This window comes from Polypterus senegalus, chromosome 16 (assembly GCF_016835505.1).
Source record: "Polypterus senegalus isolate Bchr_013 chromosome 16, ASM1683550v1, whole genome shotgun sequence".
Taxonomy (NCBI): domain Eukaryota; kingdom Metazoa; phylum Chordata; class Cladistia; order Polypteriformes; family Polypteridae; genus Polypterus; species Polypterus senegalus.
In genome coordinates, this window is record NC_053169.1 from 19,640,840 (window position 1) to 19,659,472 (window position 18,633).

At 37.5% G+C, this 18,633-nt stretch overlaps 1 protein-coding gene across 1 annotated transcript in view; it reads right to left on the reverse strand.

Annotated features, from left to right (window-relative positions):
- LOC120516224 (phosphofurin acidic cluster sorting protein 1-like) overlaps positions 1 to 18,633 on the reverse strand; it is a 181,860-nt gene that overhangs the window by 71,922 nt on the left and 91,305 nt on the right. Inside the window, exons 2-3 of the mRNA XM_039737725.1 lie at positions 16,844 to 16,931; positions 2,503 to 2,592 (exon numbers count right to left, since the gene is read on the reverse strand). Of these exons, the coding sequence (XP_039593659.1) occupies positions 2,503 to 2,592; positions 16,844 to 16,931 (178 nt within the window). The remainder of the gene's footprint in view (positions 1 to 2,502; positions 2,593 to 16,843; positions 16,932 to 18,633) is intronic.

Here is an 18,633-nt window from a genome sequence, read left to right on the forward strand (position 1 = left end):
GCCAATTATTGATTATGTCTTGCAATTGTTTTTAGAATCTCCAGGAGGAGCTGCAGAATGTTAATTAGGATAGAGAGGCCTGCCATTGTCACCATGGCCCTCACTTAGAAGACTGCAATAAAGTGAAGGGTGAAGTCTTAAACATTACACTTTTTTTAGATGGCACACAGCAATACCAGTGGTGATGTGAGTATCTGAAAAAGATATAAAAACTATAGTTTTGCTTTTTGCATGAAAGAAAAAGGGAATGTCAAATTTCTTACATAAAATAATGTAGATAACAAAATAATTTATAGGAATCTTGGAAGGTCAGAATATAGGCAATATGAAAACTGAAGTTATGTTGCTTTTGGACTTATGAAAACCTCTCATACATATAAAAGGAAGCATGTGCATGCTGAATATCTGTTTTATAAATAAAAATAGAAATATGCAATACAATTACGCATTAAGCAAAAAAGAAAATATTTCACACCACTGATGTCACAGTTCTAATATAGCATGAGGAAAGTGAATTTTATAACCATACAATCCCTTTTTTACAAACAGAACAATGCTTTCAATGATATTTTACAATCATGAGAGCCTATGAAGCTGTTGCGGCCAAGTCAAAATAAAGACAGGCCAAAATAACCAAGGTGAGGATTAGTGATGATCAGATCGATTGGCCGCCAATCAAATTAGCTGATTTTCATTACAAATGAAAATAATAAGTGATTATTAAATAGGGTGATCACAAAAAACATTTTTACAGTATCAGCTTTTCTAGGTTTTACAGTAATTTGGTTGTAGTGCTCTTTTATGCAAGGTATTATGGTAGTTAGGCTTGTTTGCTGCAAGCTTCCTGTAAACAGAGAGCATAAGGCAGACTTAATTATAAAGAAAGCAGAGTACTAAACTGAGAAGAATGAATCTGAGGAGTTGGCCAATGCAATTAGACAAACAGCAAGAAAGGTTATTTTAACAAATTCAGACCTTTTTATTTTGTCCTTTTTTTAAAAACAAACACTGTCTTGTCAGGCAAGTTGATGAAGTGGCCTTAGCTGCCTCGAAAGCTTGCATTTGTAATCTCTTTAGTTAGCCAATAAAAGGTGTCATTTCACCCTACTTTCTCCTGTATCAATCTATGGCTAACACGGTACAACACTCTATTGCTATGGATATACCAGACACCACAATGTACTGGATTCACATGGAACTGAAAACCCGATGGAAGAAAATATCCCACTTGGACAGGTTACACCTTGCCTGATGAAGGGGCCTTAGCTGCCTTGAAAGCTTGCATTCGTAATCTATTTAGATAACCAATAAAAGGTGTAATTTCACCCTACTTTATCCTGTATCAATCTATGGCTAACAATGTACAACACTCTACTGCTATTAGTTTGGATAGTGAGCAAACTTATGTTAAGTACAACAGCTCATGTTTTCAATTAGAAATTTCCTCTTAGCAAACAATAGGCTTGTTAAAGTAAAACGGCACAGTTTATCTATTTTACCTGTAAACTTGTTAAGCATGTTAGCCTTGCATTTATAAACATCTGATAGCTATGTAGCTTTGTTTTTAAAGTCTGTACCTGGTTTATTTGTTTGTGTGTGTCATACAGTGTAAGCTTTGGTAAGAAAGAAGTACTACATTAGCTATCAAAACACAGAAAACCTTTAGTATTCTGTACAGCAGTGTGCCTCATGATGAGTCCAAACACCTCTAGCTACCTTTTAATAAATGTTATTTTTTTAATAAATTCTATAGTGAACTCTCGTATGCAATGCCTTAAACACACCTTGGTGCAGCTTACTTTCAATGGACTTCATGCACAAAGTATCACCAGATTACAAAAAGTTCTCTTGCAGAGCCAATGCAATGAACACATTCATCTGTCCTCTGGCTTAAAAATGCCTATTTCTGAAAAAATACTGTATTAGATTCAAACCTCTGTTCTGTATTTATAAAGATATTTATTCAAATAAACCAGATTACATATTATTACTAGTTACCATCCACCAACACCTTGTCACTTTTCCACAGATATATCATGTAGCTCTTGGCTACTAATCGTTTAGCTTTCTGGCTCTCACTCTTTCACACACTCTCTCCTAGGTCATCAGTGCAGCTATGCCAGTGTCAACATTCAAAAAGCACTTCAAAATGTCATACTGCCTTTGTTGCATTGTCAACATTTATTCTCTGACACTTCTATATCCACTACACTAATTCTGGTTTAACTGTACCTTCACTACATTGTTATTTTGAATTTTACTTTTGTAACAGAATGTTTTGTGTATGATGCTACATAAAATCAACAGCCACAAAAATCACAGTGAACAGGTTATTCACTTGCATCACAGCTTATATTTGTTTCTTACTGGCCTAGCATTAGAAGAGAATCAGTTTGAGATTTATAGCCCTTATTGTGTTAACATACAATATAGAATTGTATCTAAGAATTAATGACTTCTTCTAAAATATTGTTTGGAAATGAATACATATGGTTGTCCCACCTGTAGTGAAAATGTTAACTCCAGGTCAGTTTCCATCAGTCCACCAGGAGGAAGGACATATTCATTTGAACGCAAGATCCTTTTTGAACCCTGTTGACATAATTTAAAGGGAAAAAAAACACACAGAGAAATCAAACATTGAAGTTCATATAATATGAACTCAAAGTAAATGTCTCTTTCACACTCACACACACACACACACAACACTTTTGAATCTCCCAAGTTAACCACCCACGGTATTTACTGGGATATAATAGTTCACATCTATCATATCAACCCAGTGATTACCTGTACCAACAACATTTTCATGTGACAGACCCACACACAGATCTTGGAAAACACTTAAACATCCAGAGCAAAGTCATAGTAGCGATGGTCTATTAATGGGTTTATCACAGATATTCTCTTTCCAACAAACACATTATTTGCACAAATACAATGTATACATAAAATATTGGATGACAAAGCTGAAAAATAGCTTAGACAGCTGTGTTTTTTGTTATTTTTCCAATTCCTGAACTCCTAGTTTCCTTGAATTGGCACTGAGCCACACAATTCACTGCTGTTTAACTGCTACATGAACATATCAGACATCAGCATATCAGGAAATCAGAAACCAGACCATCGAGCACCAAAACTCACACCACAGTTAATTGTGGAAAGAGATGACATTTTCTTTCATATTCTGGTGTATGATGTGAACATTGACTGAAGCTTCTGACCTGCATCTGCATGATTTTATGCATTGTGCTCCTGCCACAAGATTGATGAGATAATTGCATGGATAAGCAGGTGTTCCTAATAATTTGTTCAGTGGCTGCATGTCTCATTGTGTGACCCTAAGCAAGTCATTTAACATGCCTGTGCTTCATCAGAAGAAAAAAGGAAAAAAAAATTCACTTGTAATGCATCCCAGTAAAAAAACAGCTAAATATATAATAAAAATGAAAATTATAAATGAAGCTCATTGCTCGTCAAAACATGCCCTATCAATTGCACCCAGCAGCTTCTGGGTAGGTTCTAAATCTTGACTCAGCAGACCCATGAAGCTAGAACATTTTCAACATCCATTAATCAAGAATCTATGAACTTCTCTTTTCACTTCATTTGTGGAAACATATGCTATTAAAATTATAATCTGTGTGGTTTTCTTTTAATGATATTTTCAGTGTACGTACTCTTGAGTTGTTTGGATTTGCTCTTGAAACGAACATGTGCAGGGCCATCACATTCATGAATTTCAAACATGCTTTTGGAAGTTTAAAAAGTTTAAATACTTTTGAAAGTTTATTTAAATTAAAGTTTAAATGTTACCATTACTGCCTCACAGTAAGGAAATCATAGGTTTGAATCCCGGGTCCTCCCTACGCTTTGAGTAGTGAGAAAAGCACTATATACAGTAAATGTGAAGAATTATTATTATTATTATTAAATAGTCAAACCAAATTGGATTTTTCAGATTACTACCTTCCAATTACACATCACATTTAAGTTCAGTCAAACTGATGGAACAGTCAGCCTTCTACTCAATCAGAAAAGGTCAACCATCTCTTTTACAGAGGTGAGCTTTCCTGTGAAGTTCCATTATGGTTTGACTCCACCATCCTACTCAACTGGAGGACTCAGTCAACATATGGTTCTCTAAATTCCTGCTGACAGAAACGCCCGACAGGCTGAAGAGTAATTTATACTTTATGCTAAGGTTAATTTTGTAATTTACATACAATATGTACCAACTGGTGTAGCAGAAGAAAAAGCATAGTAGCACACACATTTGGTCATGGGTATGACATTAAACTGCATTCGGCCTTGCAAGCAGTCCTCCGACTAGTAGGGAAATAATGGGGGTTGGTGGCAGGATTGGCACTCCAGCCATTGTAAAAAAAACAAATAAAACGTCATGCAGCTCTGACATGGCAGACAGGGTTCCTTTCAACTCTCTGCAGGAGTAGCTCTGCTGCAGCCGCCCAAAGAAAGGCTGCTCGCATTATGAAGGGGATGGGGGAAAGACCTCGGGAGCTCCATCCCTGGAAGAGAGACAGAACTGTTGGAGAGCCACTGGGGTCAAGCCTGTTGGGGATTAGAACTGGTGGGGACCTGTCGTATCACCTGCTGCACGGCAGCACTTGAGTCCCAATTTGAGGCGGACCCCCCAGGTAGGCATGTATAACGTCTCGTCTCTCTGGCATGATGATCATCTCCATATGCTGTTTGAGGAGCTGTGTAAAATCTGCATTTCAGTGGCGGCATTTTCTCAGACCTGGGATTAGCCAGATCTCTGTTGGTGGGTACACCTTTTATTGGTCTGGTCGCTCTGATAGCTGTCATACTCAGGGAGTAGCTGTTGCTGTAGTGGCTTGGCTCCTTCTGATGGTGTCCGATGTCACTCCTTTCAACAAGCATATTATGAGACTCAGATTACGGCACTCCCTGGGTGCCTTGTCTCTTGTCTCAGGGTATGCTCAGACAGCGGTGAGTAGTGTCTCAGTGGGGGAGACATTTTATTTACATTCCACATTCTTGTGATTTTACCACATCCTCGTGGGTAATGCTGGAGGCGGTAACAAAACTACAGGGTTTACAGAAGTGCCCAATTTGTGAATTTTGACCATTGACTTGCTGCTACTCTGAAGTTTCATCTTAGGTCCAGTAGGCTACCACCTAGTAGGAAAATGAGGCTGACCCTAGCCAAACTCCAAGATCAGGCTGTTTCTGACGAGTCTGCACGCAGGTAGTGTGAGGAACGTACGGACTTGGGTGCGACTGCCGATCATAATGTGATGTGGGAGACCTTCTGTAAGAAGACCCTGAAGGTTGCTGAGGGTTGTGTTGGTGTTACCAGTGTTCCCAGAAGGAGGTGTTTCATCTTGCAGGGCACTCTGGATATCACTGAGAGGAGTCGCAGCACACAGCTTGATGGCAACTCTGGTCTGTACCTGTTACTGAGAAAGATAGCTATGAGAGCTCGGAGGGCAGATAAGGAGGTGTTTGTTAGAGAAACCTGAGAGCAAGTGACACACCATTTATGGCCTAGTGACCCATGTCCTGCTTACAAAGGAATCTAAGCATTACTGGAAAACGGGACTTATCATCCCTGTCTGGAAAGAAAAGGGTGATCGCCTGGATTGTGGCAACTACAGGGTATAACACTGTTCTCAGTGCTGGGTAAAGTCCTTGCTAGGGAAATCCTCAATAGGATCCATGATCACTTGCTCATCTACCAGTGACCAGAGCAGTCTGGTTTTATACCTAAGAAATCTACCATTGACCGCTGTGTGGAGTGAAGGCAGAACCTCTGCGTTTTTCCCAGTTGATTCTGGGGTTCGTCAGGGGTGTTTTCTTGCTCTTAATCTGTTCAATGCTTGCATGGGCTGGGTGTTGTGCAAGGTCATTGGGTCCAGCAGCTATGGAATGCCTGTTGATAAAGAAAGATTCACTGATCTTGATTTTGCTGAAGATGCTGTGATCTCTGCGGAGTCAATGAAGTCTCTGATCAGGCCTCTTGAGAGACTGAGCGAGGAGTCTGAGGGTCTGGGCTGGTGCATGTCCTGATAAAAACCGAGATCCAGGCCTTTAATGACCTCAAAAGAATGCTACTTTTTGGGCCCAAATAAATTTTGCTCCTGGTTCAAATGTAAAACTGACCTATAGTTTTAACAATGTTCCACAAGCAAAACAAAAAATGTTAAAACAAAATAATTCTTTAAAAAAAGAGTTAGAATTCATTTTCAAGTCAATAAAAGATCCACATCAAGCTGGATTTACTCTTTAGATGGTGGAAGACTTTGGCCAATCAGAATGGGGCAAACAATGCACCCACAGGATATTTGTGAATAATTAATCTAAATATGAGCAGATATTTCAGCTATTCCTGAAAGTTAAGATAGTGACTATATTACATATTGCGTCTGAAATAATGCAACGTTGATTGTAGATATTCCAAATTTTCAGTTGTGATTGCTAAAGCAATAGGTCAATTGTTTATGTCTGAGAACAATGAGAGAGTCAACTGAAAGGAGGACTTCCTTCACAAGCAATACTATAAGCACCTTTCAGTACTACTGCAAAAAAAAGTTGTGTGCAGAGTTCTTAACAAAAGGGAGGCCATCTTTTCTCAACATAATGTGATCATTATCTTATTAGGCTGGATCTCTTTGGAACATGAAAATATAAAGAAAGCTCATATATGGATAAGACATTCTTGCCAATTGTTTCCATTTTTGGAAAAGGCAATTGCCTTTGTCAATTGATGAATACGAGGATGATAAAGAAGTGCCAGCTCTTACTATTTACATAAGATTTGGTCTAAAATGTATGCCTAAGGATTTAAATATTAATACAAGTGCATCTATGAAAATACTTTTACTGCAAGTTTTGGCTTCACTAATGGATATAAAAAGGTCTCTGGAAAATTTGATTTAATGCTCCAGTTAAATAAAGCTACAACTCTGTGCTTCACAGGCAGCTTGTAAAAATTTAAAGATTTAATGTTTCAAAAAGATACATTTACCCATTACATTACCCTTGAAAGTCCTAATACACTCATAGCAATTCATAACACATTGATTTTTGCCTGTATTAAATCAGAAGTGTTTTGTTCACATGTTAAACATAAGAAAAAAAATTACTTAAATAATCACAATGAGTAACTGAAAAAGGTGATCTAATTTAGATTTTTTTTAAAGAAAAATACACATTCACATTGTAAAAGCTCACTATATTACTGTAAATTAAGTGTTACATTCCCAGCAAGAAGCAAGACTTCAGAGTAGGACAATAATAAAAATTTAAATTAGATTACACCATTTTGATTATCCATAAGGTAATATATTTACACAAACACACACACACATACAGGTACATACATACATAGACTCTAGCTGTTCTACCCAGCTCTGCCCAGAACAGTGATAAAATATATAATAATAATAATAATAATAATAATAATAATAAAATATTGTATATTACATGCATAAAATAATTTAAAAGCAGATCAGACACTTATGGCATTCTCATTACAACTGCGAGACATGTATATTTTTACTATTATTTAGCACTTAGACTTCTGAGCTTATTATGCTCAAGATAATACATTGACACTAGCCAACCCGCGGCGTACCATACACCGCATAATCAGGACGGTTTTTTGATAATTTTTAAGCACAGGGAGAAAATTAACATTTGAAAAATCAGTAATGTAATAAATCAGCAAGAAAAGCAACATTGTAACAATACATGGAACGAACCAAAACACAATCGTCCGTGCGGCGCTCAGGGTGGAACGGGAGGAGAGGAGAAGGACGTCCACTCGCTCCCTCCGTCATGCTAGTCTGCTGATTTCTCGTCCAGTATGCACTGCCTGCTCATGTGCCCACCTCCAACTCGTCACTCGAGTCGTTGTCGTCTTTGTACAGTCCAGATGCACCTGTGACTCATGTAGATTTTTCATTGCTCTGTGCGGTTTTGGCTGCCTTTCTATATATAATTCACCAAGACACCCGACCACGGTAGCAGCGAGGTGGGAGTGGGGTGTGTACAAAGTGCAGGAGCATCTAAGAAGACGCATGTTTGTTGCGGATGCGAATTGCTGTATGTAGCGTGTAAAACAGTTTGCTATGGTGCACCCGGTCATGCATTGTAACCGAAAACTCGGTTTTTAAAGACTGCTCACTTCATTGTGTATACGACTGTAGGTGAATGAAAAGATGCAACTCTGGAGAGGGCAACATACAATACAGCGTTTTACACGCTGCATACAGCAATTCACATTCGCAACAAATTGTTTTACAGGCTGCATACAGTGATTTACATCCGTGACAAACATGTCTCTTCTTAGATAGTCCTGTCGTGTCCACCCTCGTTCTCGAAGCAAGCACACCGTCTGGTCATGTGGTGCCTCTGTGTGAACCGGTCAGGCACAGAGAAGGTCAGCTGCCGAGAGTGCGTCTCGACTGTTGCAGGGCCTGCACTGGTGAAGCAGGTGAGACAGTAATGAAACAGAGGCACAGGGCTTATTGGTTTTTAAAGACTGCCTCCTTCATTGGGTTTTAACCAATGCACGGAACGAACCAACACACAATCGTCCATGTGCTTCTCAGGCGCGGAGGGTGGAACGGGAGGAGAGGAGAAGGACGTCCACTCCGCTTCTTCCGTCATGCTAGTCTGCTGATTTCTCGTTCAGTATGCACTGCCTGCTCATGTGTCCACCTCCAACTCGTCACTCGAGTCGTTGTTGTCTTTGCACAGTCCAGATGCACCTGTGACTCACGTAGACTTTTCATTGCTCTGTGCGGTTTTGGCTGCCTTTCTATATATAATCCACCAAGACACCCGACCACGGTGGTAGCGAGGGGGGAGGGGGGTGTGTACAAAGTGCAGGAGCATCTAAGAAGACGCATGTTTGTCGCGGATGCGAATTGCTGTATGTAGCGTGTAAAACAGTTTACTATGGTGCACGCGGTCGTGCGTCGTAACCGAAAACTCCTTTTTTAAAGACTGCTCACTTCATTGTATTTTAACCTTAGTTGTAAAGGAATATCCCATGGGATACCCCTCGCAAACAGTTTTACACGCTGCATATGGCGATTCACCTCCGCGAAAAACATGCCTCTATGAACAGTCAACGTGGGTCGGAGCTGCATGTGACCTCTACGACAGACGAATATAAATGACGCCGATTTTTCTGTGTTGTCGCGTCCGAGTTGGTGGGTGTGGCTCTGTGAGTTGTCGTCGTATCCAATGGTCTTGGAGTTGGTGGGCGTGGCCCCTTCCTGTGTGCGCCATAGGTGTCTCACTTGTCGGCGGCTTAGTGATTCCACGCCCCTTCCGGCATGCTTTCCATTGCTGTCTTGCCTTAGTGAATTATATATATAGATTAAGGGTAAGACTTAGAGAAACACAAGTAACTTTGCAGCAAATGATCTGGACCACAGTTGTAATGTACAACTTGATCACTGACAGACAAATAAGGGTTGAGTGGCACACACATCCTCCTCCTCCCAGAGCAGCGCTCCTGGCAGATCCCCACCAAGTGTCTATCCCCTCTCACTCCAGTACTCGCAAAAGATTTCTGTTATGCCAGAGCTTGAGCACATGTCTTTGTTACCGATGGGTCATTTGCTCGCTTATTATTTGCCCTACACAAAAAATTAACAGGATCTTCATAAAAATAGTATTAGAACAAACAGTGTTGCTACACTCTCTGGTGCATGGTTTGGACAATATTTCACTATGTATTCTTACCATACCTGCAAGAGAAAGGCAATTAACACAGGAATACAGACATTCCATTAGAACCCTCAAAAGTGCTGGTCTTTCCTTTAGAGATATTGCATTCAGGATTTGTTAACTGGTGACTTAAAATTCTCCTGATATGAGTGAGTTAAGTGTGAGTATGTGCATAAGTGTGTTTTGTAATGGACTGGCATCCTATCTAAGGGTGGCTTCTGCCTTGAAACTAATAACTGCTTTAAAAAGTGGAGAAAATAGAAGGAAGGACCTACTGACAACTATTGGAATATTTATTACATTCAGAGACTAGATGCAAAGATCTTGCTCCAGATTTGGGTCTACTGTATACACAGTGTTTTTATTAACCAGAAACCCATCTCACTATCATTTATAACTAAGGGAATGAGAAAAAAATAAAAATTCAAAGGAGGTGAAAATCATAGCTGACTTACCAAATCAACACACTCTCAAGGTATGAACAAATCATGTATTTTTATTTCTGAACTCATATTATACCAAGATAAAATTGACAATAATGAAAGCCTTGTTTCTTTTTTGTTGTTATGAAAAAGCAGCACGGTTCTTCTACTTTACTATGTTAAACTATGCTGGATTTTAGAATGAAAGTAGCAATTACTGCAGTCCTGTGCTGAAATGTAAGTTTTTTAATATAAAGACAGTTTATTATTTGAAAATTTAACCCACAGTTGTGAAAAAAAATCTCATACTGCATACAAAAAACAAGCCTGCAAGAGACAATATTATCAGAAATGAAACCATCCCAACATACTGTTAAGTATAAAAAATATCCTTCTGGGAAATGTGAAAAGGTCATCTGTTCTTTCCTAATCAGTAACAAAATACAGCCTTGTAATAAAACAGAATCAACATAATTCCTTATTGAAAAAAGACATACCTGAGTTCCCTAAAGGCTCATTAAAAATAAAGGCATTTTGACTTGAATTCCAGAATGAGCTAAACTCATGTATTTTGATTTTCTCTGCTAAGTGTTGTTACAAGAACTGAGGAAGCTTGATGAGATACAGCTTTGATAATCATTTCAAATCATTTTAAAAGCATATTTGACCTTCCAGAAACTAACACTCTGAAAAATTATTTATTGAAGCATTAACCTTTTTTGAATTGAAAAAAAAAATTCAATGGCACACCATCAATGTTGTATAAAGCACAGCAGCCATACCAGAGTAAATAGGATCTCTCCCCATTTTATACCCATCCATTTTTGAAACATGCTAATCTGGAGTAAGGTCTCAGCGAAGTTGGAGACTATCCCAGCCAACATTAGAAACAAGGCACAAGCTGTCCTTGGAGATGGAGGCAGCCCACACACACACTAAGAAACACATACGCACAAGGCCACCATTACACCCCAGGACAATTTAGTTTTGATATTCCTTTGGAATGCGAGAAGAAACCCATGCAGACATGAGACAAAACATGGAAACTCCATGTGGGAACGCACCCAGGACTTTTTGTACAAACACAAAATAATTCCACTTTTTGTGGGTGATTTGTATTACAGTCACAAGAGCATAAAAAATAGTTGACTAGTATCTCTAAAACGAGTTCTATTATCATTTATCATAAATAATAATATTGTTATCATGTTTATTTAACAAGAATATAATAAAGAGGTTAAGTGTTGCATTGCATAAACATCACTTCCAGCATTATGAAAGAACACTGAGGCACTAAACACTGTTTGGAGGACTGGCCAGAACTGCTGTCAGAGGCTTTAGTGTGCTATCAAATAAGTGGCAGAAAACATTAGCGTTACAGTAGTACTCAGGGGAAAAAACTTAACTTTAGACAACAGTTTACAAAAGCGTAGAATGGTTTATAAATTGCCTTTGGCGTTTTGTTTTGTGTCCGACTATGCACTCTTAATCAAAATTTCACAAAGGGGAACATAAGAGTATAGTTTATGGTTGGTTTAGAACAAAATTACATGAATAATGAGAAATATATATGCATATTTTTGAGCAGCTAGGAGCCTCTCGTTTGGCTGACACCTTTAAAATGTAACAAACTGTACTGCAGGTCTATCAGTAAATTCCTTGATACTGTGGTGACCAACATACTACCAGACAGTCATTTGACATTATGCTCTTAATAGAATCAAGTACAATAAATCTTGGTCTATGACAGACATAAAAGAAAGTTTTTTGACTGCGGGATTCGAAGTATTCCAAAAGAAGGCAAAAATGGTACATGAGGCATAGTGCTACCATGACAGCAATCTATTCTTAACATAAATTTATAACATGCCACATCTGGGCCAAGTCCAGATTAGAACAGGCACTGACTGACTAGCCAGCTAGCAAAAGACACTAGTGCCAGATCCAAGCAGATTCTTCCCTGCCAGTGTTTTATTAGTCAGTCAAAATGTGTCAGTTGCACTTGCTCTGTTACATCTTCAATCAATCAATCAATCAACATTTATTTATATAGCACATATTCATACAAAAAAATGTAGCTCAAAGTGCTTTACAAAATGAATAGAAAAATAGAAGACACAATAAAAAATAAACATAAGTCAACATTAATTAACATAGAATAAGTAAGGTCTGATGGCCAGGGTGGACAGAAAAAACAAAAAAAAAAAAAACTCCAAAAGCTGGAGAAAAAAAATAAAATCTGTAGGGGTTCCAGACCACGAGACCGCCCAGCACCTTGCATCTTTGCTAAGTTCAACCGACTGACATGTGTGACACTGGAGTGAATTTGCGTCACTTTGGTAAGGTAGAGTACAGACATGGCAGTGTTCTAATGGTTTTACATGGTAAAGACATTATAACATAATCTTGAAATTTGTATTAATTAAAAAGAGAAATGGGCATATTAATATTTCCCATATACTTGTATAGCTCTTCTTTGGATTTTCATGCTTCACTTGGATACAGACTATTTTTTTTGTTTTAACTCTTTTGAGGGAAACTGCAAAACTAATCTCAAAGAGGAAATGGCACTTTCTACTAACAGCACATTTGATTGTGCAAGAAGTGCATATGATTAAAAGTGAAATGAGAGGTAGATCTCCATTGGATGATAACCTTTTCTAATGGAAAAGGAAAGGACAGAAGAAGAATGCATACAATCTCTTCATTTATCGTTTCTGGTGCATGTTTTACTTGATACAGTAGGTAAGGTATGTCATTTTACCTTTGCTCTAAGGCATTTTCCATTTTATGCATCATTACTTTTTGCTACAGCGGTACAAACATTTAACTTATGTTCTTTGGTGTATGTCATTAGTCAGAAGCATTAAACTAACTGCAAATCTAACATATACATTTACAAAAACAGAAATATACTTTTTTTGTGTGAAATAAATAACTATATGCAAAAATTATGGGTTGATATTTTAAATGACTCATTTTGGTGGCACATTCAAAGCGCATGGGGACAAAAGCATGCCAACAGAAACTCAAGGTGACTAATTTGTATTGGAAAAATGCATTCGTATTCAAGAGATCAAATTGCCTTTTCTGCCAGACACCCATAATTCATGTTTGGCAGAAATGGGGAAATTCTGGCTTGATGTACGTTATATCAGCTGCTACAGTGCTGGCATCTGGCCCAAATGACTCGGGCCAGAGCCGGCCAGTAATTCCAAATGGGTCAAGTACTATAGAGACGTCTAGGCAGACTAAATAGGATCTGGTATATTTTTAAATGTGGACACACAGCAAAACAAACTGAATGAAAATGGGACATTTCTGTCTGGGAGTATTTGAGAGAGAATTTGAGAGAGAGAGAGAGAGAGAGAGAGATAGATAGATAATTTATTAATCCCATATGAAATTCAATAGCTGTAACAAGAGCAAGTGTGTAACTGACGACATGGCTTGCTGATTTCAGGAACTCAAAGTAAAATAACCAGATGAATTTAATAACACATTTAAACCATTCATCCATTATTCAACCTGTTATATCCTAACTACAGGGTCACGGGGGTCTGCTGGAACCAACCCCAGCCAACACAGGGCACAAGGCAGGAAACAAACCCCAGGCAGGGTGCCAGCCAACCGCAGACATTTAAACTACTTTTATAAAATAAAAGTCTAAAATGAGGTTGAAGACAGTGACAAGCTGAAAAAAGGCTTAATTTACCAAAGACAGCAAAATGAAAGGTTACACTGGTCACCAAACTTTAACTTGCTTTCTGTCCTGTAACCTCAGTCAGCTAAACACAGCAACAGACAAAAGTGTGTTAGCACAGGTATTTATTGAAAGTCTAGGGGGTTGTGTGAAATACATAAGTGTCTTTCGTGGGCACCTGAGGATCACCTTCCAGGCTTGAACAAAGTATCCAATAATCCACTGGGACAGGAGGGGGCACCAAAGCTAACCGTATCTTCTCTTTTCACTTTCCTATCTTAGAGAAACCACTCATGGAGGGCAACTTCGCCATGCTCCATGCAAGTAAGCCACACTCCTTAAGGTCAGGTCCATGAGCTGAGGATTCATAGAGGATGGAGTCTCAGTTGACGGAATAAGCTTCCTGATGCAGACCCTCTCGAGAGTTGATTTTTTAGAACACCGGATGCTTATTTCTGTTCAATGTTTGGGCAACCACAATAAAATGGGATGGCCTGGTTAGCACCACAAATTTTCTTTGGTTCTTACTTACCCTCCTCCACCCTTCACATAAGGTACTATAAGTGTCTGATTCTTTAGTTTAAACTGCTCAATGCAGCCAAAGTAAACAGCCTGCTTCTTGAAACAGATGGACACAGCTACAACACGAGTGACACACATTTTCTAAAACATTCAGAAGATATAGTAACATTCTGTACAGATGACTGGAGCAAAAAGATCCTCACTGAATCTTTTATGGACATATCTGCTTGTTTGTACAATCCCTTTGCTATATACCCTACGTATAGTGTGCATTTTGTAATCCTCATCGGATTGCCATAAAGCCAAAGTGAAAACTAGACAAAAACTAAATAATAATAAACTCCTAAATATTTTAAATGAGGTCAAAATTTCATTAAGCTAAACAACAACTAAACTGAAAATAAAATGGGAGGTGAAAATAGTTTAGAAATAGTTTTTTTGTTTCTTTTTTTTTTTCTTTTTAAAGTTGCAAGTAAAATAACCCTGAACATTACTTTGTCTTGGATACTGTTAGAGGTGCACTTATTATAAAACTCAGGTTAATCAGGTTAAGGAGTGCAAAGTCATCTTATTTTATGGAGGAAGGAGCAGTCAGGTAAAAGTGTTAATCCTGCTAAGTGGGTCAGCATGCAAGAGGGAGACAGAGAGAGTAGGAGAACACCACTTTAACTTTTATTTATCCCAAAATCTAAAAGAACTATTTTAAACCATTAATATCTCACAACTAAAACAATAGGTCATATTAATCTAGACCTACTGCCGTAAATACCAAGGAGATCCCATAGAACAGCTGCAATGGAATTATTGCCATAGAAACTACTGAGCACGATTTGGAGTTGCTGCAATGAAATTTTGTCAAAACAGACTAGCCTGCCACATCATTTTTTCATTTAGATTTTTGGGATGTCTTTGAATTCAGCCCTCTGTAGGTTGATAATTTTCATTTCCATCAAACGATGTGGCATCCTTTCGTTCCTAACACATTACCCACTCCATATCAGTAGAGATATGTAGCAGGATTTTTTCCCCCCATTGAGATTTAATGTGTTTTCAAAGTGTTCATTTAATTTTTTTGAGCAGTTTATGTTGTTTAACCAGAAAATTTCTGTTCACTGATATTCTCCATCTAATTTCCAATAGTTGGAGCAAACATTTATTAATGAATAGTAAAAAATTGCCAAAAATCTAAATGTGCAAAACTCGTATAGACATTCGTAAGAAGATTAACACTAACACTTGCAAATACTGCTAAAAGAACTATGTACAAAGCAGTGATTCAAGGACTTGGTACTTTTGAAAATGAGAAATATAATATATTATAATATGTATACTGTGACTCATTTATGTGTTGAACCTGTTGAGCCAGCAGAGAGAGAATTAATTCAATGTGCTAAAATTTGGGAGTGTAACAGAAAAAAAAATGTAAGGGGGTATTAAATGTACAATGCTGCGCAAATTTCTTAGGCCACTCAAGCAAGTTATTTTTAAAGTTAGTTCTCTGGGCAAAAAATTGTTTATTTGCTTGCAAAAATACCACATATAAAAATATTTGAATAAATCATGGGCAGTTCTACCATCAGGGCATTCTGGGTACATGCCCAGGGGCTAGTGACAGCCAGGGCTTGAGTCTTTGGGTCCTGAAACGACTTAGGGGGGACGCTTGATGAATCAATCAAATCGTCATGTGCCAAAATGACCAAGAGGGACCTCCTTCTACCATGTGATTGATGAAAATGATTGAGTCTCCACACACCAAACAGAAGAGTGGGAAATACCATGCTGTATTAAACTTTCTAGTGGCTGCACACTGCATCGTTAAAAGTATGATCAATTCTCTGGTAAGGAGATAAGTTACCCAGGTGCCTTTGGCAGTCTTAATCCAGGTTTGAAATAAATACAAATATTGATACAATTCAATTGAATTTTAGTAATCAGATTATTGGAATACATCCTCTAAAGTCCTCTATATATTTTATCCTCTATGTGCTAAAACAAACTTTTGCCTTTTTCCTTTCTATATTCAAACAGCCCTTTGAATGTTCTTTTCTTATTTGTTTTTCCAAGGCCATTCTGCCAATTTCATTTTCTTAACTCCAATTACCAATTACGCTTAAGTTTGCATTTCTGTTTTCTTTGTTCTACCCAAAGCCTCATGCATTGACATTAATTTAGTTCACTCAGCACACAAAAGGCAGGTGAGAATTTTTTTTTTATTTTCTTTGATATAACATATCTGTCCTAAAGAACACTGAGAAGCCAAAAACAAAAAAACTTATGCTAGAATGCAAGGGTTTTCATGACATGCCACTTCAATATGTTTTACTGACTGTCTTTGTCACGTCTTACCTAAGAGTTTTCTACAAAGAAGACCAATAAACAACATACTAAATATTAAAATAAATACAGTATATCTTAATTTTCAAAACAGAATGATTATGTATTAATCCAAATAAAATTAATGGCCTACCTGAATTTTAACAGCAATTACAACAGAGGAAAGATCTTTGTCCAGTTCTTTAAGCACAGTTAGCTTTTTAAGGGTCAGACTGCATAACCTGCAATAAAAACAACACATCAGTACAGCAAAAAAATGCAGAGAGTTCTAAAAAATTAAATACAGGAAGAGTGGAGTTAGATGTGGAGTTTTGGCCGCAAATTACAAACAGTGACAACTTCTCACTGACATATGTTTTGTGGTTATGCAGGGTCGGTTTATGTTTGTAACTGGAATGTAATTTTCCTAATACAATGACACTGAAAAGGTGTTAAATATTTTTGAAAAATTAGTTTTAAGAGAATTTGCAGCATCCTTTACATGTGTGTCAGTGAAAATAGATTTACTGGCTGTAAAATACCATTTAGTTCATTGACTGTGGTTTATGAAAATCACGATTCAGGGAAAATTCTCCCTCAAGATGCAGAATTTGCTACTTTATCACAAGCATGCCAAGGAAAAAAATATGAACACAAACATCAACTGTTCAGAACAATACCACATTTAAAGAAGTAGTAAATCAACATATGACACTCTTATATGATTCAGCTTGGACTAATGTAATGGGTTCCTAACTGATTATTATCCATTCATTTACTTTTTTAACCATTCTTATTCAAGTCTACTTACTAACCTGTGGTCACAGTAGATATTTTTACCTAAATTTTCTGTTTCAAAGGCTAAATATGTTTCTGAAGAAAGCATCTGTACTTCCAAATATTTTTTCTGAAGGCATAACTAAATCCGGTTTGCTGCTATTCAAATAAAGATGTGGTGACATTCCCTCTAATAAATGGACAGTTATAACTTTTTCTATGGTTGTGAAATGTGAAGCAATACTGGACATTACTGGCATTTGTACCAGGGAGCGTGGCACATTTTTGACAAAAGGCATGGATATAATGATTCCCAAAACACAGAATGCACAAGTCAAAGTAAACTTTCTGAAGTGTCCTTGACAGCTTTACACATTTTACACAGGACAGAAAATGGAGTATGCTTTTCAGATAATCCCAAAAAAAATCCCACTCCTCCTTCTGCCATCTGATTCAAACAGCCAGTGCAAAAGACAAATGATTTAGAAGTATTCTAATCAGGGTTGTAGGGGGCTACGCACTGAGCAAACATCAATGAACCTTACACATGTCTGAGGAGTGGAAGGAGGACAAAAACACCACAATTTTGTTTTTGTTTTTGTGGAAGCTGTCGTTTTTATAAAATTAATTCTCCTGGAATTGTTAAAGTAACAAATGCAACCATAATACTTTAATAATTTAATGCATCTTGCCAATGTTTAAGAAAGGCATTAATAAAAAAAATAGCATTGGATGATAAATGTTTGCTTTTAGGCTTTAAGTAATAAAATATTAATAAAAAAGTCTGATTACTTAAAAAAATTGCTATTGCTATAATGTAAATCCAAGAATAACTGTATCAGTGGTGCATGTTTTCCAGCAGAGGGCTCAGCCTTTACAGATTTGCTAACCAGCACTACTAAACTTTTAATAATTAGCAATGTTACATACATAATAATCCATGGACTGATGTGTGAAAAAGTGAATGGACTGATAGACACGGGGTAAAACAAATGATATATATATATAATATAAATATATATTATATTGCCAATTATACAATCATTACCACAAATTCCAGCTGAAGATACTTGAGTCACCTCTCCAGTATCCAGCAGAGCTTTTCCCAAAGCATTAGGTTACTCATAAGCCCCTAAAGAGTTTTACTTTGCATCACTCCTTATACAT